Source organism: Centruroides sculpturatus, unplaced genomic scaffold (genome assembly GCF_000671375.1).
Source record: "Centruroides sculpturatus isolate CEXI.00-Female unplaced genomic scaffold, Cexi_2.0 scaffold273, whole genome shotgun sequence".
Lineage (NCBI taxonomy): Eukaryota > Metazoa > Arthropoda > Arachnida > Scorpiones > Buthidae > Centruroides > Centruroides sculpturatus.
Window position 1 is genome coordinate 705,482 of NW_019384700.1, and position 23,762 is coordinate 729,243.

General features: G+C 30.7%; 2 protein-coding genes across 2 annotated transcripts; one reads left to right on the top strand and one right to left on the bottom strand.

The window, feature by feature from the left end:
- The first annotated feature begins 2 nt into the window (after positions 1 to 2).
- On the top strand, positions 3 to 12,237 carry LOC111627522 (NADH dehydrogenase [ubiquinone] 1 alpha subcomplex subunit 2-like). Its single transcript, XM_023371112.1, has 4 exons — positions 3 to 137; positions 6,315 to 6,442; positions 6,579 to 6,685; positions 12,054 to 12,237. The coding sequence occupies exons 2-4, from the start codon at positions 6,348 to 6,350 to the stop codon at positions 12,137 to 12,139; spliced, it is 288 nt and encodes a 95-aa protein (XP_023226880.1). The 5' UTR covers positions 3 to 137; positions 6,315 to 6,347; the 3' UTR covers positions 12,140 to 12,237.
- Positions 12,238 to 13,253: 1,016 nt separating this feature from the next.
- On the bottom strand, positions 13,254 to 22,300 carry LOC111627534 (aprataxin-like). The gene is made up of 6 exons (XM_023371132.1): positions 22,080 to 22,300; positions 17,512 to 17,630; positions 15,752 to 15,805; positions 15,080 to 15,183; positions 14,866 to 14,950; positions 13,254 to 13,394 (listed from the first exon to the last, which is right to left on the bottom strand). The coding sequence occupies exons 1-6, from the start codon at positions 22,203 to 22,205 to the stop codon at positions 13,313 to 13,315; spliced, it is 570 nt and encodes a 189-aa protein (XP_023226900.1). The 5' UTR covers positions 22,206 to 22,300; the 3' UTR covers positions 13,254 to 13,312.
- Positions 22,301 to 23,762: the final 1,462 nt, after the last annotated feature.

Genomic DNA, 23,762 nt, shown 5'->3' on the forward strand with positions numbered 1-23,762 from the left:
TTTTATAATACGCAGATAGAAATCCGCTTAATGGCTTCTCTAAAAAAATATATTTATCGCCATTGCTTCTTTAAGAATTACTATTTTCCTGCGAATTCTATTTCTATACAAGCATAACGACGACCGGTACTTAAAAGGTGAGAACAGGAAGATATTTTATTGTATTCTACACCTATTTATCTTTACAATTTTAATTATTTACGTATCTTTATATACTTTAGTCCTTTAATAATTTAGTCCTAAATAACAAGGACTATCATCTTCAAAAATTTATATAAAACTCAACTATATTATAATATAGGCGATGATTATGACATGAATGGAAGTTTGGCACACGAGCGGTGCGATTGGGCCAATTTTTACGAATGCCATAATCGCTAATTATCATACGGTATTTTGTGGTTAGACTAAACCTATAACACTATATTTATAGAACTCAAAATCATGTATAAACACAGTGTTTGTGGCACGGCTTTATGGCACAGCTACCACAAATACTGTGTTTAATCTAACTTTTAATTAAATTATAAGATTATTATCGTTTCAGTATTATCTACAATTAAGAGTTACAATTATTAATTAAGTAAATACTTAGAAAAATACGTGTTAATTTTCCTACAATCAGTAGGCCTACGTTGTAAATCAGCGAAACAATAAAGTACAGTGTTTTAGTAAATCGTACACCTTCATTTACTCGGAAGTTATTGCAAAAACATTTCATTTAAATTTTAAAAGTACTCAAATTATTATAAAATATATGTCGTTCCGACAATATTTTATTCCAGATAGTACATCTCGTTTATGGCGTTGTACATTAATATCTACTTACACGCCTATAATTCCGAGATAAGCATTCTCGTATTACTTATCTCTTCGTTTGCATGCAACACTACTTTCCTCCTTTACAAGTTATTCTATTTAACATGTTAACATTCCTTTACTTAACGCTGAAAAATTCTCTTTGGAAATGAGGTATTTTGCTAATTTACTTCGCTCTTAAATTTCACATAACAATAGCATTTTTAATTATACTAATCCATACCCTATAGAAATGTTTAAATATCGAAAAATATTGAAATTTTTAATTATTATTGTAAAAGGAAACTTCATTATTCATCAAAATTGCACAGGTTTTGGTCAAGAAATAAGGAGTAGAAAAGCTTTTAGAAATGAAATTTACTACTTTAATTTTGTGATTTAGAAAATAAAACTGATGTATTTGATGTTAATTCTCTAAAAGTGAATTTATTTTGTTAAAATACTGTATAATTTCACGTTATTCTTAATAGGAAAGTGTAAAATGATATCAATTTGTACACAATTTCTACAAGACGAATGCACTTTAATTTTGAATTTGTAGAAATTATTTTTAATTGTAATTTCTTTCACGTAATGTTAAATAGCGTATCGACTATAAATTCTCGTTAATACGTCCCCGGAGATAGCGTATTATTTTATATAAAAAAAAATAATAATATTTTAGACCGTTTTGGTCCATTCCTAAATTAAGAAGATTTAAGCTTTGATATTTTGAAATTTACTTTCGTTTGATATACGGTCACGACTATACTACGTCCAATTATTTAATTTATACTTAAAACATGGTGTTTACTTATTTATTTATTGTTTTTACCAAGGTAAAAAAAAAAACGATAGAAAATATACATCACGTTTGTTAGTTGCCGGAGTAGAAGTGTAATCAATAGGCCCGAGGGGATTCCAAATCTATAGTGATTTAATAGGGAGTCGATGCACGGGTCGATTGTAAATCAAAGGGATCGACACCCGAACTTGATAAACGGGAGACGATTTCGGTGCTGCCCTCTGGTGACAGAACGTGGAGGACGGAGGGAGAGATTTGTTACCAGAATGGCCCGTACGAGTCACACATATCACGTCCCGATCCGGTGCAATGCAGATTTATGGACAACTAGTTCTCGAACGTTTCCGTGAATAATGCCGTTCTTAGCTCCCATCCATATGTATGGTGTAGAGTCCGGCGTTGTTTACGGAGCTCCCGTGAATTATTGGGGTCCCGCTGAGAGGGGGTTGGTCGTTAAACCCGGGCCAACAATTAGAGTCGAGTTGCCAGTAGTTTGTGTCGCCGTAGATTTAGTCCACTCCAGACTATTGTTGATGGTCAAACAGTCAAACACTCTTCGTGCTCCGGCTGGATGGATAAAGAATGGAATCGTAAACTTCTTTTCTCGATGCAGAACCCATAAAATTTTTTATGGTGGATAGTCTCTCGGTTTTTATCATTAGTCGGTAAGGTTGTTTGGAAAGTGGGTCCGGATTTAAGTTCTTAAATTAGTCTCCATTCGAATAGAAACCATGTCAATTTTGCTTACTTTCGAAGATTAACATTTAAGTCCTATAGAAAAAAATCTACATTGTAGAAACTTTAATTAGGATAAATTGTGCCGTGAATAGGTGAAAAAAGGTAAAAAATAAAGTAACAAGATACGAGGTATAAATGCACTTCGAAAGTATATGAAGCTGTATAAGTTTAAGTAATAAAAAAAAATAGGCCTATAGTATAATAATAGTAAGCCTATATAGTAATAATATAAAATAGCCTATACTTGTATTTAAATAGTAAAAATAGAGCCTGTATAGTATATTACTAGCTTAGAGTCGTAGGAACCTATCCTACATTATCTATGATTAAAGACTGGTTCCAATGATTTACAAGAAAGTAATTAATTATTACCGAAATAATACAATATTCTATTAATTTAAACTATATTTATACTGAATTTAATACCATTAAATTAACACGATAGTTACACTGTATACAATTAAAAATTAGGAATTTAAAGGGCTTTATAAGAAGCAGTAGATTTATAAGTTTTTTTTTTTAACGTATGCCAAAGTTTAGAAATAATAAAGGCCAAACATTCATACGTCAAACTAGCATAAAAGAGGTGGCATAGTCCAGAAAAAGTAAGAATTTGTAAGCACTCGATTACTAAAGCGCTAAGAGTTCTCGCGACGCGTATCGAGTGTTGTACGAAGCGTCGAGAGCTATCGAAATAATAAACCAGTCAGCGGCACAGCGAGAGTAGAACCGCTGTCACCCGATCACATTTACCGGCGTCAAGTCGAATACATTAAACGAGTCGACAAACGATCTATAAATTTTCTCTTCTACAGAAGCGAAAGCTTGGGTTAAAGTCGGGACAGCTGCCGAGTACGACACGCTACAAGTGGATTTGGACACGTGTGAGCTACGTCAGTTCGAGGAGTGTCGAGCAGTCTATAATCACGGATTAAAGTGCGACTCAATAGGTCACGACACAATAGATGCTTCGGTTATCGAGAAATCCGATTTGTTCCCGTTGAAAAGTGCTCGGAAACTATCCGGACCCGTCATCGTTCCGATTGTTGGCCCGACAGAATAATCTCTTTAAGTACGCTTCATCGCCGCTGCTTTTCACTTAATCCTCCCCTCGCTGCGGTTTTGCAATTACGTTTTCTAAGGTGTAAAAGTATTCGGCCTATCGTAATTACTAACCATTAGGACCCATTTTTGTTAACAGGAAACCCATTTAGCAACTAATTACCCACCGATCTTCGAGATTCTTAGATAAGTTTACATATTTATAAGTAAGTAAAAATGGTTTAGAATAGGAACCATTAAGAGTTTTTACTATGGAAACGGCCTCCATCCACGACGATTAACGTAGCGCTAGTAATCCCGCTATTATTTTTACTTTCGCGTGTTACCTCCGAGAGTTTGCTAAGATATTTAGGCTGGAAAAAAAATCATCTGGAGGTGAATTAATTAATAGATAAGCTTGGAAATCCCTTCAATGAAACAAATGTAGTACTGATGGATACGATCGAGGGTGGTAAGTTTGTATGTAGATCTTGGTTCTTCCCCCTCGATGGAGGCAGAGTAGTGCGCATAGAAGATCAATCACCCCCATACTGACCATTACTTGCCTGCGGATGGAGCGGTCGCACCGGGTTGTCCGCATATTGCATTAGCTGGGTTGTGCCTCCCGCCAGGCACGGCGGGAGTGCCTCCCAGCCTACCTGCTTGTACGTAGACTTCTGTTGTTCTAAACTTATCACATCCTGCAGTTCACTTTGCTGGTGCTTCTCGTAACAAGCTTGGAAAATAAATTATATCTGGACTTTACCGGTTCTTGATAATCTTATAATTCCTTCCAAGATTATTTTATAAGGAAATTTCATTAAAATCTTATAATAATTATTACTCTCTATCAATATTATAAAATAAAAGAGATTCAAAATTTTCCATCCTCTAGTCAGCTATATAATAACAAAATCAATTCATATATAATATTAATAAATTATATATTAATTAATTTATATTTTAAAAAATTTTATAACGAAACATGTGCAGTTTTATAACCAAACCAGTTTTAAAGGCGTAAACTCTTCAGTTAAGCAAAAGGTTATTGCAGTGAAGCATCCACTTTGCAGCTTATAAACATAATTTGTTCCTCAACAATAAATTAAATCGATTTTATATGTCTAAATATCTCAACTTTTTATTTAAAAAAAGGAGCTAATTTTATACAGAAAATACTAAATTTAGTATCAATTTCGAAATATTTGATTGGCTAGAAAAGGATTTGTTATTATTATTAAAAACCGGTTACGTTCGGCGGTAACCAAATCTAAAAATACAACGAGTTCGACCAACTTTATTTAATGCGCCGCATAAATATAAACGAAGTTACGAGTCGAATGATTATATAGTATTTTAAAAAATAATATTTTAAAATTAAACGTTGACAGGTGTTTAGATAAACGATCCGAGTTTAAGTGCACTTTACCCTTTCTCGGGATAAAGTGGCGGGTCGAACGTCTAGCAAGACATTCGAGTCACGCTTCTCTTTTCTTTTTATCTCCCAGACCAACGTTGAGTTAGTGACAGATTTACGTCATTTCGCAGCGGAGTCGTGTGCACATCTAAGCGCTTAGCGACAAGTGATTTCTGTAATTGGAATCCATTTACTCGACTTTCCTCACCCCGAACGTGTCGTTTCTCTAACTCCACCCTCGCGTGATAACCGTTAGTGGAGGCCGTAACGCTACCTCTCGTTCTGCCAGTATCGCCATTACTTTTAATGAATGCTCTGTTTAAGCTTTCTATAATACAAGATACGCGCCAATTCATTAACATTCGAATGTTTTATTGTATGTATTAACAGTTAACGTACCCCCCGTTACCGATTTATTATTGTCTGTTCGCTTGTACTTTGCGTTAAAAATCATGCCACTTAAGCAAAAATCTTTATTAATAAAATAATTAAGATGTTTACGTAATGGTTAAAGTCCTTAAAAGAAAATTTTACCGTTATACACCCTATTATATCACTTTTATTTAACTATTAACTTAATTTTAATTGAGGTTAAAGCGAATTTAATTATTATATAATGCCAAATTGATGCGTTATAAAAATATCTTAGTAAGGGAAAAAATTCCCCAAATATTTGTAAATTTTTCCTCCAAGAGGGAAATATCGTTAATTAATCAATCCGAAAGGGATTTTTTATGCAATAGCTCCATCTATTATATAATGTTTAATTTTAATGATTTTTTTGTATGTAAAACCGTTTATTTCGTTAATTTGTATTTTGTTTGAAAAATAATATTTTAAAAATAGTAATAAAAATTAATTTAAAATGTTTAAAAGAAAAAATAATATTTCATTAAGTAGTTTAGGGAAATATCAGTAAATATACTGAAATTTTACGTTTACGTACGGGGTTAAATAATTTACACGATTAATCTCTACTAGTTGTGGATATTAATTTTAAACTTATTTTGAGCATATTTATTCCTAATTTTTAACAGATAATATTTCCCATTAAGTCGTGATTTTATTTTTAAATAATGAGAAATAAAAATTCAACGTTTTTTTTAAGCAGGTCGATCAGATCGCATCCGTCGAAATATTGTGTCTCCATCTAGTAGAAGTTGATTTAACTATTTTAGAAAAAAAACATTATATTCGTTTCAAGCAAATTTTTTACTTATTTAAGGCATTAATAATTTAATTCTTCAATTATATTTATACAAGAATAAAATTTTGAATATTAGACATTAATCCGTTAAATCTATTGCTAGATAATAATTTCGTTGGATCTACTGATATTTCCCTAGATTACATATATTGTACGAAAAATCACCACAAATAATTATTCTTTCAAACATAAAAATTAACCTTTTTATATATTTTATAATTATTCATTTATTTTTATGTGTAAATTATGTGTGTAATAAATAAATAAATAAAATAAAATATATTCTTTCCCTCGCGAATATTCAATAGGGGGCACTTCGATCAGGATTTTCTACTTCCGCCATGGCGTCTAGTAGAGGTATGATAAAATTCGGTTCCCGTCTGAAAGAATTAAGGATCCATTTGTGTCAGAAATCGAACGAAAGTCAAGGTGTAAGGTAAGTGTCGTATTTAAGAAATACTTATCGTAACATAATTGCCTTTAATTAGTAATAAACAATGGTTTAAGGTAATCTAACTCTAGTTTTGTTGTTGTTGCTTACATTTAAAATTGAATAAATGATTGATTTGCAGAAATTTCATCGAGAAATATTACGTTCCCTTAAAACAGAGTAACCCGCAGTTTCCTATTCTGATTAGAGAATGTAGCGGTGTCCAACCTAAAGTTTATGCTAGATATGGTGAGTATTATGCTTTAACAATTCATATAATGTCTTGAAATAAGGTTCTCATTACATACTTAAATCAAAATTTAAAACATTGCACACAATATGATCTTAAATGTGCATTAAGATTGTCGTTAATGGAACGAGGCAACGCAACACATAAGCAATCTGCTAAGGGGTGCCTACTGGAAGAACTTTCTATGCAAAAGTGTCCCTATTTAGAGGTTACAAATGCAAAGAAAACTCAGAAAATTGCAGCTTGACTGTCAATGAGGTACTGGTGGTCTGGGATTTTATCCGTTTGGCCGTACTAGTGCTGCAAAATATAGTGTTGAGCAGTGTTGTAACGCTTCTTATGCGTATCGCTAAAACGGCAACAAACTCTATATTGATAAAAAAACGTAGGGGTGCCACTATTAGAAAAAGGTTGAGAACACTAATGTAATCAATTATTTAGTGTTTTGCACACAAAGTTGAAATTAAAAATCAGTTATTTAAATTTATGACATATTTCACATTCTTACAATGTTCGAAATGGACTTCGTGTTTCTAAGATTTCTTGCTTTATTTTCTATTCTAAATCTGATAATTATCATTGATATTGTTTCATTACATTGCTTTCTTAGTGAATGAGCCAAAAGTGTTATAATGTTTGCATTATTTATTTTTTTAATAGGCTAATTAATCTTTATTATTTGAAATTCAAATTTGAATGTTTAAAATCAGCTAATTATTATTATTATTATTTAGAAAATCATGTAGTTAGCAAGAAAAAGATTAATCAAAATTACATATAGGATTTCTTACATCATTATCTATCACATGTTTTTTATGGTTCAATTATCTGATGCAGACAATAAATATTAGATAATACACGCACACAATCTTAAAGAGATTCTTCGATACTTGAATAAAGACGATAAATATTTTTATTTGCGTACATTCACATTTAATTTACATTTACAAAAAGAATTTGTGCAATGATATTAATTTTTTAGTTAGTTTGTATTAAAAATTACTGTGTTAGCCCACAGTAAGTTTTGTATCTAACAATTTCAATGAGGGGAAAAAAATCATATGATTATAGCAAAATCATCATCATATATCAAAATTAAAACCAATTTATTCTGTATTTATTTGAATATTTAATAAAAGTAAATGATTTGCTTTCATTTAAAAAAATTGATATTTTGATAATAGTTCATATATATTTATTGTCAGTCTGATAAAACTGATATAAAAATAGTACATAAACTGAAAAGAACATTATCCTTTTACTTCGTAAGAAGATATTGTGAAATTCGATTTAAGTAACTTTTGGATTTTGACCATTTTCAATTGTTTGTTAACATTACATTACTGAAGTTTTTGATTAATATAATCTTAATATTTATGTTGTCATCAAATTATCTATTTTTACAAATTTTAAAAGTAATTATTATACATGTTGTTGATTTCCTGTGAGCTTACCATATTTTACATCAAACCCCATTTCAACAGAATATTTAGGAAAAAGTATTTTTAGTATACAGTATTTAATTCTTTTGGCACTTGCCCCCAAACCTTTTTTATTGTATTCTAGTGTATCTGTAAAATATTTAACACAAATACATGCAAAAACTGCTTAGCTATATCAAAAAAATAATAATAATAACTCATGAGTTATGCTAAAAATTCTTATACTATACCTGTTAGAGGTTATCTGTAGCTACTGAAGGCTGTTTATGAAATTCATTAGCCTAGGGAGATTACAACCTCACATATAAGATGCAGGATAATTTTTGAGTCTTGTTTTGTGAAAAAACTTTCATCTCACATGCCATAAAATATGGTATATGTCAGGGTCGCCAATCTTTCTGACCTCGTGGACCACTAAACTCGCGATTTTAATCCCGTGGACCACTGAATTTCAAAATATCTTTTATTGTCTTAATGTTGTGTATGTAATATATAAATACTGTATTTACTTGCATATAAGACGGCCTCACGTATAGGATGAGGTGTGACTTTAAAGATCAAAATAAAGAAAATTAGATTTATTAATACAATTCTATTGATGAATTTTTTAATGGAAGCTGTATTATGTGTTAAATAGGTAAATGTCTGTTCAAACCGAACAAATTTTCGGTAGACTTTCTCACAGCTCTACAGGTTATAAAACTCCTTTATTGTTTACATATGCATTTCAGGCAAGTTTGATTTCTTAGCCCCTCTTCAGTGCTACAAAACAAAATTCATATTGAATTTACACAAAAACAACTCGAGTAGAAAATGTTTACAAGACATAAAAAGACATTTTATAATACCATAAGATACTCCACATGTTTCATCATCCTTTTCACAGTACTTGTACTATAAATTTGTAATGTTTTCTAATTTATAATGTCTTTGACAATTTCCATTTTTTCTCTTTTAATATAATTTCTATTTATTCTATTTATCCTATTTAATACAATTCTAGTTTTGTTTGGTTCGATGTCATGACTTGGTGAATTTATTGACACTTGGCAAATAATATCATCATCAACTTTTAATCCATTTCTATTAAAATAGAATGTTTATACAGTCGCAGGTGAGGCTGTGTGTAGCACTCTGGGAGTGAGATGTTGCACGTTGCGAGGCATGCAGGGGAGGCTGCCAAGTTGGAAGGGAAGGGGAGTGGGAAGACATAATGCAGAAGGTGCCTGACAGATGTCCACAAGATTCAATCTATCTATGTAACAGACTGAAGAGGGGCGAAAGCCAGAAACATGTATCTATATGGATTAAAAGTTGATGATGATATTATTTGCCAAGAGTCAATAAATTCACCAAGTCGTGACATTGAACCAAACGAAACAAGAAGACGACACAGTTTTGACAAATAATACAATTCTAATTTTATTTCGTTCAATCACAAGTAAAATATCAAGTGCACATAAATGCACACATTGTCCCGCAAAAATTACTGGCATTTTAAACTTTAAGGAAAAATCATGTAAAATTGACAACATAATTTGTTCATGTAAAGCTGGACAATCGGGAACCTTTTTTGCCAGTTCTTAACAGTCGAATCCACTCTTCGTCAATTACACTTATGAGTTTTTCCGAATTTTGTTTTCACGTGGAAACGAATTAAAATGTATATCATGCTCCTGTGTGATTTTGGAATCTTGTGAGGGGCTAGCCAGGGATATGGAGTAGTTAAGACTCTTGTACCACTTATTCGGCAGCTACTCGTTTGAATAGCCCTCGGATTGTCTAAAAGAATGGCTTTCTTACAAAGAAATCGATTATGGAGAGACTTACATCTTAAAGTAAAACAAAAGCGGAATTAGATGATCGCGTAATCACCCTTTTCCTTATCAGGATTCCCGACACCAGTAATCAGTTTTATTAAATGTGGATTAACACGCGTTATCACTAACTTGTGCGTATGAGGAACACAAGTATCTTGGATAGGCAGAAGTGTGAATATCTAACATTAACCAGGCCATATTTATAAAATAAACTAAAACATTTAATAAACCAAAATATTAAGAGTATACAAATGAATGGATAACAAATTGTACTTAAACCTAAGTCACTAATACTAAATTAAACCTAGTGTGTGAGAGAGTTTACAATCGGGCAACACGTTACTATATTACCTTCCCAGTTCTTTCAATATTTCAATGTATGAGGATCTTCTTACTTATGGACATTCTTCTTCTTTTATTTTCTATGGCAATTTCTTGTATGGATAACTCTTCTTATGACGATCTCGTCTTATAATGAACTCTCTACATTGTATGGAGAACACTTCGAATGGCGGACTCGTATGACAGACTCTTTGAATGATGTTCTCGCCTATATCGTATGGCTAATTCTTTCAATGACTTTCCTGGAGTCATATGGCAATACCTCTTTTGACAAACTGCCCTGAATGATGGGAAAATGTCTCTTTATATTGGCCTTCTCTGATGGCCAAGTAGCGTGTGCAAAGGCCGCATTTTTGACTCATCTCATGAGTTGGCCGTAGGAACGTAAATCAACTTCCTTTCTAAAAATGAAAGTTTCTAACCTCTGTTTTTCTGACTAATTTTGTCAAACTTTAAAATTATTTTCTTGCTAATTTTTCTTTAAAATTGCCTTTCCCCTTCCAGATCTCACAATTTCAATCTGGAATTCAATTCAAAAGCTTTGCTTTTCCTATTGCTATTCATCTTTACTCCTGACAATGTACAATAATGATTCAAATGACCCAGATAAAATATTCATGTTTTTAAATACAAGAGGGTAAGCATCTGGTAAAAAATGCAAATACGTGGTTCACAAAAATTATTTGTAAAAACGCAAAGAATCTTTCGCTTGTGAGTATAGGATGACCTAGGAATTTGAAACTGTGATAAATGAATAAAAACTTTGTCTTATATGCAAACTAGTAGCCCGGGACGCCCCCTAGTGGGCGTTATTTACAAATTTCCATGAGGCACGGTTCCTTTGACTTTTTTGTTCGTATCAATATGCTGTACAGTTCCGTTAAAGTCCCAATGGTAAGATTTACCCTCCGAATGAAGAGGTGGCAAACCCCCAAACCGTACACCCTGTATTAACCCTGTATAAAGTCAAAGGAGCCATACCCCTACTCGCGACCCTTCGAGAGATATAAGCCCCTGAAATAATAAATTCCTATTACAAATATACTGAATTATTTATATTGTTATATTGACCAAATAATAATTTATTGGCAAAATGAATAATAAAAATTTATATCTGTTAATTTAAATAAGAATTAAAATTGTTAATTTGAATGTTTGAAATATGACATACGATAGGGGCGCCTCTAGTGTCCGTTTTCAAACGGTTACGGGACAGACGGACAGTTGAATGGGTTATATATATAGATAAATATGGTATATCATTTCTTAAGAGAGTAATGTCTATTAACTGTATTTTATTTAATTTTAGCTTTGTCTGCATATACTTTTGGTAACAAATTTTATAGACTTAATACCAAAAGTTAACTGAGTTTTATTAAACATTATAAGTTTGTTAATTGATGCTTTCAAATATAATATTAATTAACTGAAAAACATATTGTAATTTATATGGAATTAAACAGAGAAAGTAAGTTTATAAAATTTTTTTTAAATGTAAAGATTTTGAGATGAATAAAGATTATATCTTAATGAAGAGTATTTTAAGTTAATATCTCATTACATGTAATCAAAAGTTGAATATATATCAGTTTTTTATAATTTTTTTTTTTGCATTCATGTCATTCTTTAAAAGAAATCTCATTCACTACATTATTTTAATTAAGAATCATAAGTTTATAGTCACCTTAAATTCTGTCAATGATGTTCAATGAGTTGCTTTGTTATCATGTAAAAATTAATTAAAAAGAATTTTTTCGTTACAGATTTTGGAAAGGAAGACAGTGTGCCTCTATCAAATATGAAAGATGAAGAAGTCTTAAAAACAATACAAAATTTAGCCTCAAAATAATTGAATACATATGTGAATTTAGTGTACAGTATTTTGCATTAGGTAAATTAAAAGTGTTAGACAATATTGTTATATTGAAAATAAATACTAAAAATTAATGACTAATTGTATTTAATATATTCAATCAGAAATTGTAAACAAGGCAAAAATAATTTTTTTTTAAAATTAATTACATTCTTATTTTGTAGGAGTTATAACAGAATAACAAAATCTATGATCATCATTAATTTTCTGTTATACAGTAATTATTTGTATCTGTATAATATATTTCCATAGATTCCTCAAGAAATGATGATTAAAAATTTACAGTATTTAAATGAGTTTTGCAACTGATCTAAATTGAATAATATGCTATTACTTTCTAGACTAACAGATGAGTTAAAATAAAATAGGTTACTGGTTTTTCTCGTAATATATGAATTTTTATTTGGCTAGTAATTAATGACATCTTAAACAGTCAAATATTCAATCAAATTATCTAATTATTATAAGCTAAATTAGAAAAAAGAAAATTTACAAAAATTTTGATTTAATACATTGTAAATTTAAATCATTGGTTAGAAGTTTAAATTTTCTATACTACTTGTAATAATGATGGTGATTACTAAATATAATAATGTCTTTTTAAAAAGATCATCTTATTAAATATGGTAACTCAGTATAAAAATTTAATCTAAATGTTAAAAGTTTCAATTCAGTTCAATTTGAATAATTTAACAAAGTAGCATAAATATATATATCAAAATGCAAGTTGCATATAAAATCAAATCCAAATTCATTTTTTTAAAATTTGATTTATATCAATAAATATTTTCTTTAGAAAGTATCAGTTCAAACTAGAACTATCCATAATTTTTTTCTCTAAATTATCAACTTGAGTAGAGAAAAAAATGTAATCTTAAATCTCAGATATTTGTAAATACAATGCATGTTCAATATAAAACCAGAAAAGTGCCATTAAAAGTCAGGAGGATAGCAATACCATAGTAATTTTGACACATGACTTTCAAATCAGAAGACAACACACCAATAAAATGGCAGCAATTTAATAGTTTAATATATGTTTATAATAAGACACAAAATTGTACCAGAAGAAATTCTATATATTTCAAAATTAAGAAGAAAAAACCACCTTTTATTGTTAAAGAGAATATAAATTACATTTGTAACAATCTAAGAATCTGATGTTGCATGAAAATGAACATGTTCTTTTAACTTAGGAAATAAGGAGAAAGCTTCTTTACATATGTGGCACCTAAATACAAAAAAATACATAAATTACTCTTATTTATATAATATTTTTATGATTCAAAATTTGTTTTTGTATGCTTTTTTGTATAATTATATTTTTTCTCCTTTCTGTTAATAAATTGAAAAAAATTATCCTGTAAAAATCTATCTTATAAAAGGCAGCAAACATTTTAGATTTTAGAAACATTTTACTCTGGAATTTTCATGTTTTTAAAGCTGTATCAATACACTGACTCCATTTTGAAGCTGTTTCAAGCAAGAAAATATCTGATCATCTCAAAATTATGGAATAAGAGATTCAGTAAACTTGATGAAAATATGAAAAGTAACAAACACAGTGGTGGTAGCATGTTCAGACTGGATTTAAATTCACAAGCAAATCAGATTTGTGAATTGATGTTTTCCTTTCAGATGTTTTTTCAGACTGGGAAGAAATGTAATCCAAGAGAGGTAAGTCAGTGGAACTGGGTGGATGTTGGATCTATTCAAACTTGATTCACTCTAGTCATTGTTTTCTGGTCAGTTTATGCTGGAGCATTGTCTTGCAAGAAAATGATGTCTTTGGAGCACTTTTCACACTGGTTTTCTTCAATTTCTCTTTCAGCTGCACCAGTAATGATGATATGTATTGATAGGCCTGGCCTTTGGTGTGGTAATTGGTAAAAATAATACCTGGACTTCCCAGAAAATCAATGCCCGAATCTTTTCAGCAGATCATTACATAGAAAATATTTTTGGTCATGGGGGATGCTCATGCCTCCACTCCATGGATTGTTATTTTGTTTCTGGACTGTACTTTCATCCATATTACTAATTAGTCCTCAAAATCCTCAGCATCCTACTCAAAAAAAGCCAAAATGGTTTCTGATGTTTCCATTTACTCATGTTTCTGATCAGTGGGTAAGGGATTTTGGAGCCAATTTCACAGACTACTTCTGTGACAACATTCATCATGAATTTAATGATAGTTCAGAATTCTGTTTAGTCAAGTCAGATATTAGAGAGGTTGAGGCGCACGTTTTAAACGTGTAAACGTGTACGTGTGACGTTCGGCGCCGCTTTCCCGTAAGCCTAAAAGTTTGACGATGGTGTTTGGAATGTTGAGCGTGATTCCACCGACTATCCAAACACCATTGTCAAACTTTTAGGCTTACGGGAAAGCGGCGCCGAACGTCACACGTACACGTTTAAAACGTGCGCCTCAACCTCTCTATTGCTTTTTGTGATTTTGTCTTCTCAACTTTTCCCATGCATAGATTTTATTCTGTTGTTCACATCATCTTTTCCTCAAAATATTAAGTACATCAGGCCAACAAATTATCAGTTTTCAATTGGATAAATACTTACTTTAAAAATTATTATTATATCTATTTATAGAATTGTTATTTAAGCATAAAATAATAGCATTTAAACAAAAATGTAGGGTTCTTACATAACATTAAAAACTGAACTAGCTAAATATTTAATATACTTACTTCAATGATGATTTCAATAATTCTTTAGCCTGCAATGTACTCATTAAATTCAATTTTCCATTTTTTTCAAGTTGCCCAATTATATCTGAAATGTAATAGTTCATATTTTTTTATATTAAATATATTTATTTTCAATTATTATGAATGATGGAATCATCATCATAAAACTTATCATCTATGTTTAATTATATGAAATAACCAAAAATAAACATACTTTCAGAGTTTAGGAAAAATTTTGTAGTAAATGAATTCCAGTGTTTCTTGTGTTTCATGAATGGAGAATCAAAATCTTTGCTTATAATATGAAGATGTAACTGGCTAAATAATTTAAAAACAAACCAATTTAGTTAAAACATTGTAATTAATTCTTTCAAACTGCAAAATAGTAGCTTGTTATATTATATTATTACTTATTGAGGCACTATGGTTGTTGGCCTTTTACAAGTATCAATTAATAACAGAAATAATAATAAAAAAAAAGAACACAAACAAAAAATTATCATCACATCAAAGACAAACCATTATGTTTAGTTGCAATTATTCCTTTTTTTTTTTTTAATTTTTTGTCCCTTCTCCTTTATATTTAGTCTTTGAATTATAGTATCTGTGATATTAAATTCAATTGTGTTTTTTTTCCAATTTACAAATATCACTCACTAGTTTTGAAAAATCATTTATAGCTTAATACTTTTTTCATTCTTTAATTTTCTTGTAATATATATAGTAATATTCAATTCACAGAATTTATATTTTGTAATAAAATTCATTCGGATTCTATTCAGAAGTGAATTTTATTTTATTTTAACATTTATTATTTAGAAAATTATAAAATATTATTATAAACAAACATATTTGTAAATATAATATAATAAAGATATATACTCACTACATACTTGGAGCTGCATGATATCCAAATTTGAATTTTCTACCAGGTGCAATTCTGTAAATATTTTAATAATTTGGAAATTAAGAAAAATTAAATCCATATATATTATTTCATTTAAAAGATAAATACAGTATACTAATTCATTTTCATCTAAATACATAACAAATAATTAATTTAAAAGTTTTATAATTATACTATTAATTCTATGTATGTATGTCTCTTTAATCCGAAAATTAAGTTTGGTAGACTATCATTACAGCTTTCAGGTTAGACACTTCTTTTATTGTTTCCACATATGCATTTTGGACTTATATAAATGTTAAGTCCCTCTTCAGTGCAATACTATTTTCTCAATCCATTTATCTCCAATATTCTAAATATCACTTTTAGTAGCTGTTATGATCTATATATGTATGTATTGGAAACAAATGGATCAAGAAAACAGTATTGCACTGAAATGCAATACCACAATTCCAATACAATGCAATACCACAATTTAAATTTAAAGTTAATCAACTGCTAAGATATAATTCAAAATTTTTAACCAAGTTCTACTGTATTTGATTTCAAAAGTCCAATTTTTCCTCATAAGATACACATAAATTTTTCCCATATAAAATATTCCTGTTTAAGATGGCTGAAATCATTATCCATGACCAAAAAAGTTTTAGACATCGTCTCTTATGAAATTTTATAAGAGATGGTGCCTAATGCCTATCTCTAGTACCAAATTATGTAATATTTTATCATTAATAGTAGAGGTAAAGTAGCCCAAAAATGTGGTAATTGTTTGGTTCATTTTAAGATTTTATTACTTTATTTAAAGTGAGATTTATAAAATTACAAACATACTATACCAGTGTTTCTTAACAGGGAGCCGCGGTCCCCTGGGGGTCCATAAGAAGTTTGTCAGGGGGCTGCCAAATTACGCAAAATTTCCTTCAGAATATAATAAAAACAAAATTGATATATAACCAAATATCGTATTGAAAAGTGAAATAAGAAAGATAAAGTTTTTTCGTATTTAGTTTTTTTTTTATTTATTTTTTCCTGCATACAGCTTTCTTAGTACAGAAGAAATAAATGCAAATATGCTACTTACACTGCAGTATTTACTTCTTTTATTCCAAAGTAATTCTAAGAAACTATTAATGCTTGGAATTTTGGATACAAATTTGTGTAGAATATCCTCCTGTTTTCAGCAGCAATGCTAAATTTGCTGCCTTTCGCTAGTACATATTTTCGAATATTTTTTGTTTTTTCTATGAATTTTAATGTTTCTTATTTTATTTTTTGTTAAAAATTAATGAGTTTTTATGTTTATTTGTGTTGTTTGAATGTTATTTAAATAGATAATGAAATAATAAAGTTATGTTTTACATTTATTATATAAAAAATAAAGTAGTAATAAAAAATCAATTTATTATAGATAATTTAACAAATATAAATTATTATTAAAAAACGGGTCACAAAATATTACAAAATATTTGGTGGGCCGCGAGTATAAAAAGGTTAAGAACCACTGTACTATACAGTCGCTCCACGAGTTTTTAAATTATTTACAGTTATTTAATATACTGTATATAAAACTAATATTGTTTTTATAGGGAATAATATACATAAATTGCAACACACAAGGATAGGGATTTGAAATGCTGGAGTTCAGCCACAGAAGATGATATCGGATAGATTGATGTTATATTACACTTTAAGACCAATCACAATATTTAATTATTATTAGTTAAAAATATGATAATTACCTTTCTGCAAATTCTCTTCCTTTTCTATCCATATGCTTTAAAAGGTCTAAGTGATCTTTGGTTACTTCATTTAAATTTTTTATATCTTCTTTTGGTAGGACTAAAAAATGATAATTGGCCTAAAAGAATAAATAATAATCTTATATTGTCTAAATAAAATTATAAAATTTTTCCCAATCAAATAATTACTATAATTCATTTTTGAACATAGAAATATGAAAATAAAGAATACATATTAAATTCATATCAAATTCAAATTAGAAAGCTGGAAACTATAAATACATAATCAATGTGTAAATATATACTTTATACATGTTGAACAGCACTATTATAAAGAAAGAGGTAGCATGATATAATTTAATTGGGAGATGTTTCAAATATGCTTCTATGATTTTATTTTAAAAACAAATATTTTAACATATACTTTAATGTTACATAAATGATTACTTATGAAAGTTTATTTCTACATGGTAAAATGATAAAATGTATTCTTATTAAATATATGATAATTAAATTAATTGAGAGATATAACCTGAAATCTGTGTGTGTGGATTGCTGATGGCTTATCATAGATAAGCAAGCTTCCATAAAAGTGCAATTTGCATTTTTCACTGGATGCTTGACCTCTGGTGTTTAAAAACAAAACTATTCTATCTGGGTCGTTTGATTCATTCTTGTGTATTATCAGCAATAAAGATAAACAGCGATAGAAAAAACAAAGCTTTCTGTTCCATTCCAAATTGCAATTTCAAAGCCTTACGGGAGCCTGATATAAGTTTTCGTCTATTCCCACACGAAAAATAGATGATTATTCAGAAGTTGGTCGGTTATATTTATGAGCTTCTCCGAATTCTGAAAGAATGGATTAGACTGTTAAGAAGTGGCAGTTTCCCGATTAGTTGTCCAGCTTTACATGAACAAGTTATGTTGTCAATTTTAAAACATATTTTCATGAAGTTTAAAATGCCAGTAATTTTGTGTGGGACACAGGGTCGAATTTAAGCATTTCGAAGCCCTAAGCTGAACTCTGTAAGGCCCCTTACCAACCCCTCACAATTTTAGAAGTCAATCATAAAAGGAAAATAATTAAATCAGACTATGACTCTGATTTAATATGGATATTGGAAGAAAAAGATGTGAGGTTTCACTAGTCTTCTGTTTTATAATTGAATTTAATTAAATCTTTATACCCATTCCATTAAACATTTTTTTAAAATTGGTTTTATCAATTATTTTTAAAAAGATCTTACGTAAATTCTTAGAAAAAAAATTAATGAAATACTACAAAAATAAAAAGTAAAGTATATTTTGTTGTTTTGTAAAAAAATGTTTATTACAAAATTTGACTTCAATTTTCTTTTTTGTACAAATGTTTGAGACCCTATGCAACAACTTACATAGCTTTTTACTTGTAAATCTGGCCTTGATGGGACAATGTCAACACATGTTTTTTAACACAAAGGGCACAAATATGTATAGAATGATCTTGCTCATTTGTTTTGATACCACATAATGACGTGTCCCGCTAGCAATAATTATTCTCCTATAAAATTTCTCGATAAACAGTTACAAGCAGCATATATCATTATATCGAACAGTAATATATAAGCGACCCAGATAAAGTAGCCATTTTATAAAAATGCAGCACCCTCTATAGTTCATGAAAAACGCGAATAGCCCAAGATCACTAGTAACACATTATTATGCAAGAAGCTACCATATTGGTATGGCAACTCTTTGCATGTCATACACCAGCAATATACATGGCAATGCTCAATAAAAAAGAAAAGGGTTCAATATTATGCCATGTTTAGTGAGAACTGGAGTTTGAACTAGTGGGAAGCTTGTTTAAATTGGCAACAGTGCTGTTAATACCCAAGGGCCCTAATGTCAGATTACTAGGCACTCAAACTAGCAAACAACTGGAATTGCCAAGATTATATTGCATAATTTGTTTTTTCATTAGTGTGTCATTGTTAATAATAACATAAATCCACTACTGTTTTTTTTTTTGTTGATTGTGATTGATAATTAACTAAATGTCTTCTATAATTTTTTTTGCTATCAAAGAAAGCCAAAGAAAAAATATAAATAAGATTTTTTCAAAGCTTTTTTTAAGTAGAAAAATAATGTTTGAGATGTACATGTGAACACATAAGAAAAATTGATGGCGCTCCTTGGGTCACAAGCAGGGCTGTGGAGTCGGAGTTGGAAAAAAATGCGTTGACTCCAACTCCCTCATTAAATTTACTTTAGTTTTTTTTTATTTAAATGAAAGAAAATTTATTATATATTTATTAATTTTTTAAAAAATCTTTTTGTATTTTGTTATAATTCATTTATTTTAAATACAAAATGCATTAATTTAATTTATTAAATATGTAGTATTCTTTGTAGTATTTGTGTTTAGTAGTTAAATTATTTTGACCCAATTGAATTTGAATATTTTTGAATCATTCCTTTATTATCCCTGCTCTAAATAATTACTCTGTTTTTCTGAATGAGCCAGACTAATTGATCAGAGTACATATTTTTCTTTTCTGAACAAGGAGCTGAAGTAGCTAGCTATATCACACACTTTTTAGTTGGACTAACTCTTCTGGAGGGGTGAAATTGAAGTGCAAATGCTGTCGAATATATGTAGATGTAGAATTTTATCGCCCCTTTCTTCTCTTATTAAATATTTGTTAAAAATTAATTTTTTTATACGAATAAATATTAATGTAAGTTAAATATTAAAAATACTAACCATAAAAGTACTTGGGTAAATGCCCCAGGCTCCTTTCACAGTTCAGAGTAGGGTGCTACCCATAAAATGACTTGGTATTTAATTTTTCTGGAGATGAGAGTTGGAGTCGGAGTCGGAGTCAGCCTACTAAAATTATCACGAGTCGGAGTCAAGTGTTTTTTTACTGACTCTGCAGCCCTGGTGATAAGCTACACTTGGGAATTGTCGTTCTACACTATTGCATTAATATAACAAGTGCAAAATGATAAAAACTTCAAATAAAGTGCAATAAAATAAAGTAAATCGTTAATTAAGATTATCATTTCTGTACATTTTGCACTCAGGCCATTGAGAAGGGGAGCTGCAAATTTTCCCTCAAGGTCCAGAGAAAATTTAGGGGCCCACAGTGATTCCTACCCCTGTAAAATTAAAATTATTTTTACTAACACAATAAATTCTTTAAAATTGCATTTTATTAATAAAGAAACTTTCTAAGAGGGCAGTTTTTTCCAAGCTCCAATGGTCCATAAAACAAAGACAAGTGTAAATAACAAAATGAATTATTACCAAAAGTTAGGTATAAACATGGCTACTTTTTAACATAATCACTGTGAAGATTGAGGAATTTCTCATATCTGTGGTCAAGCTTTTCAATCCCCCTTGTCATAGAATGTTGCCACCAATGACTTGAGATGGGCCCTAATGTTGTTTTGAAAATTGTTATTAGTCTCAAACCTCAGCTCTGCTAGCCACGTTTTCAGTTCAGGAAAGAAGTGGAAGTCTTCACACATTAAAAAGTTTTAAGCTGGGTGGAAGTCTTCACCACCTTTAAACACCCAACGTATAGCCCCAATTTAGCACAGAGCAACTTCCACCTCTTTCCTGAACAGGAAAAGTGGCTAGGAGGACAGAGGTTTGAGACTAATGACAATCTTCAAAACAACATTAGGGCCCATCTCAAGTCATTGGCAGCAACATTCTATGACAAGGGGATGGGAAAGCTCAACCACAGATATGACAAATTCCTCAATCTTCACGGTGATTATGTTAAAAAGTAACCATGTTTGTACCTAACTTTTGGTAATAAATTCATTTTGTTATTTACACTTGTCTTTTTTCTTTTATGGACCATCAGAGCTTGAAAAAAAACAGCCTATATACATTAGATTTGTTCAAAAAACAAAAGGCTAATGAGGCCCATTCAGAACAATTACACCTCCGAACGAAATCAACTACCAGGACCTCATCAGAGCCAGAAACCACATCCAAAAGAACAAAAAAGTCAAAGGAGCCACACCTCTACATGCGACCCTTGGTGAGATCCGGCCCACTTCCAAGTCACACGCAATCGAAAGTCGCATCACTCTACTAAAACTAACACTTAACTATTTAGTCCGCTCGACCGTTGGTAGGGTACTCAATGTTGTATAGTTTTAGGAAGATGCTGGTTGCAGAGGCGCGAGCAACAGCAAGCACCGAAGCAACGTGCAGAACGTCAGTCAAGACTCGCCATCGCTCAGCTGGACCGACACAGAACAGAGAATAGGCAATATACTGGTTCACGGTAAGAACCGACCTTTACTGAGACGAACATCTGGCAAAGGGTCGCACTTACGGGTACGTTTCCATTGGTTGTTTTGTTCATACAGAGGTCCAGAATTCTGGAAGGGTGGTAAATCCCTCATTCTGAGTTCACATCTTACCCTTTTTTTTGGCCATGATATCAACTTTCTTCAGTTTGGGAGCTCTGATATAAACTAAATTATTGAATTAAAATTCTTAACATTTAAAACTGTATTTTATTACATTTAATTACAAGAACTTCAACAAATCTGCTTACTTTGGGATAATTGTCTTTAATTATGACAATTCTATCATCAGATTCGATAATTTTGTCGGGATCTTTCATTTCGTGTTTCAGTGCTAAAAACCACGGATAAGGCTGCTTCTTTGTATTTTTACTCATTTTTATCGGTTTAAATCTAAAATTATATTCTCAATAAAAGCACTTTTATAAATTTTCAAGCAACAGAAAACAGACGACAATACACTTTGCTAACTAACGCCACCTGGAAAAAATTATAACTTTATTATCCGCGAAAAAATATAAAATATTTTTATTTTATAATTTCGGTAAAATATTATTATTATTATTATTACTATTACGATTCGCAAAGTTTTTTTTCCGCGTAATAAATCAAGTATATGGTACTGTACATTATTCAAAATCGAAGGTGGATAACGTAAGAAATCCGACATGGTTTATTACGTCTTCGGGTAATAAATGACAAAAACTAAAGAAAATGTCTGTCGGAAGATATAGGTTATACCGTGTGTATTTGAATGGAAATCGATAGGGAGACGAGATGCCCGATTGATTTTTCACTAAAAAAAATCTTTCGTGATTATCATTTGTTTATTAAAAATGGAATATAAGTATCGAAGCTAGTACACGGGGTTCTATAATTAAGGTTCACGTATTCTAATTAGTTTGCAGAAAAAACTTCTTACGGAATTGCAGGAAAATTTCGGTACGTCTTAAGGAGGCCATGGAAAGGAAATTCACGAAAACCCCCACCAGTGGGCGAGTGGTCTCCGTTGCCGCTCATCGTAGTGGTGACCAGACCCTAAAGACTGGGAGGTTCGTCGTGGGTTCGCGCCACGGTCGGACAGGCTGGCTGCTTGGAGTTTTCCGGGTTTTCTCCTTGCCTATAACGACTGAATAGGAGGCCAGTTCCCCATAAAAGTCCTCCCGGAAGGCATTTATTTCCCGCGCGTACGTATGGCTGTTCGATACAGCCGGCTAATCGGTCGCCTAGCGATCATACACATACACAAGTCTACTCGGAGAAAGAGCCTACATTGAGCTAAAATCTCCATATAAACACCATCGAAGAAGAAGAGTGATAGATAGAAATTCACGAAAAAATTAATTAGTTCCAAAATTGCCCTACTAGTGATTTTAGAACTAATTCATTTTGCCGTGGAACTAACTAATATGGCGTATAAGCATCTATTTTGCAAATTTTATGTAAAATGTCATCCCTCGTGAACTCGACATATTCAGACAGACCGCTCCTCAAATATTTCTGGGGTTTTCGACCTGATGATGAAATTTCTGTATTTGTGAAGTTGGATCTGCACCCATATGCTTGAGAAATCTTCTGAATTCTTTGCATTTGCCTGTTCAAAAAATAAAATAATTCTTAAATTTGAAGTGCACTAATAATTCTAAGCTCGTTTATATAAAAATTCAGCCAATTAATTAATTTTTCATTAGGTCTACAGTTTTTTCAAATTGCAGCCCAATAAAATAATATACTTACAGGTAGGCAAATGCGGTTCGGGTATACGGTGATTTCTTTACGTCTCCATTTTTGACAAAGAAAAAATTTTCTTTCTGTCATATCCAATTCCAGTAAAGACACTATTTGGTGAGGAACAGCGGGAATATCTATAATTACCGAATCTGAGTGCATTTTTAAACTGAATTACTGTATAACGTTGAAAAACTCGCTGAAAT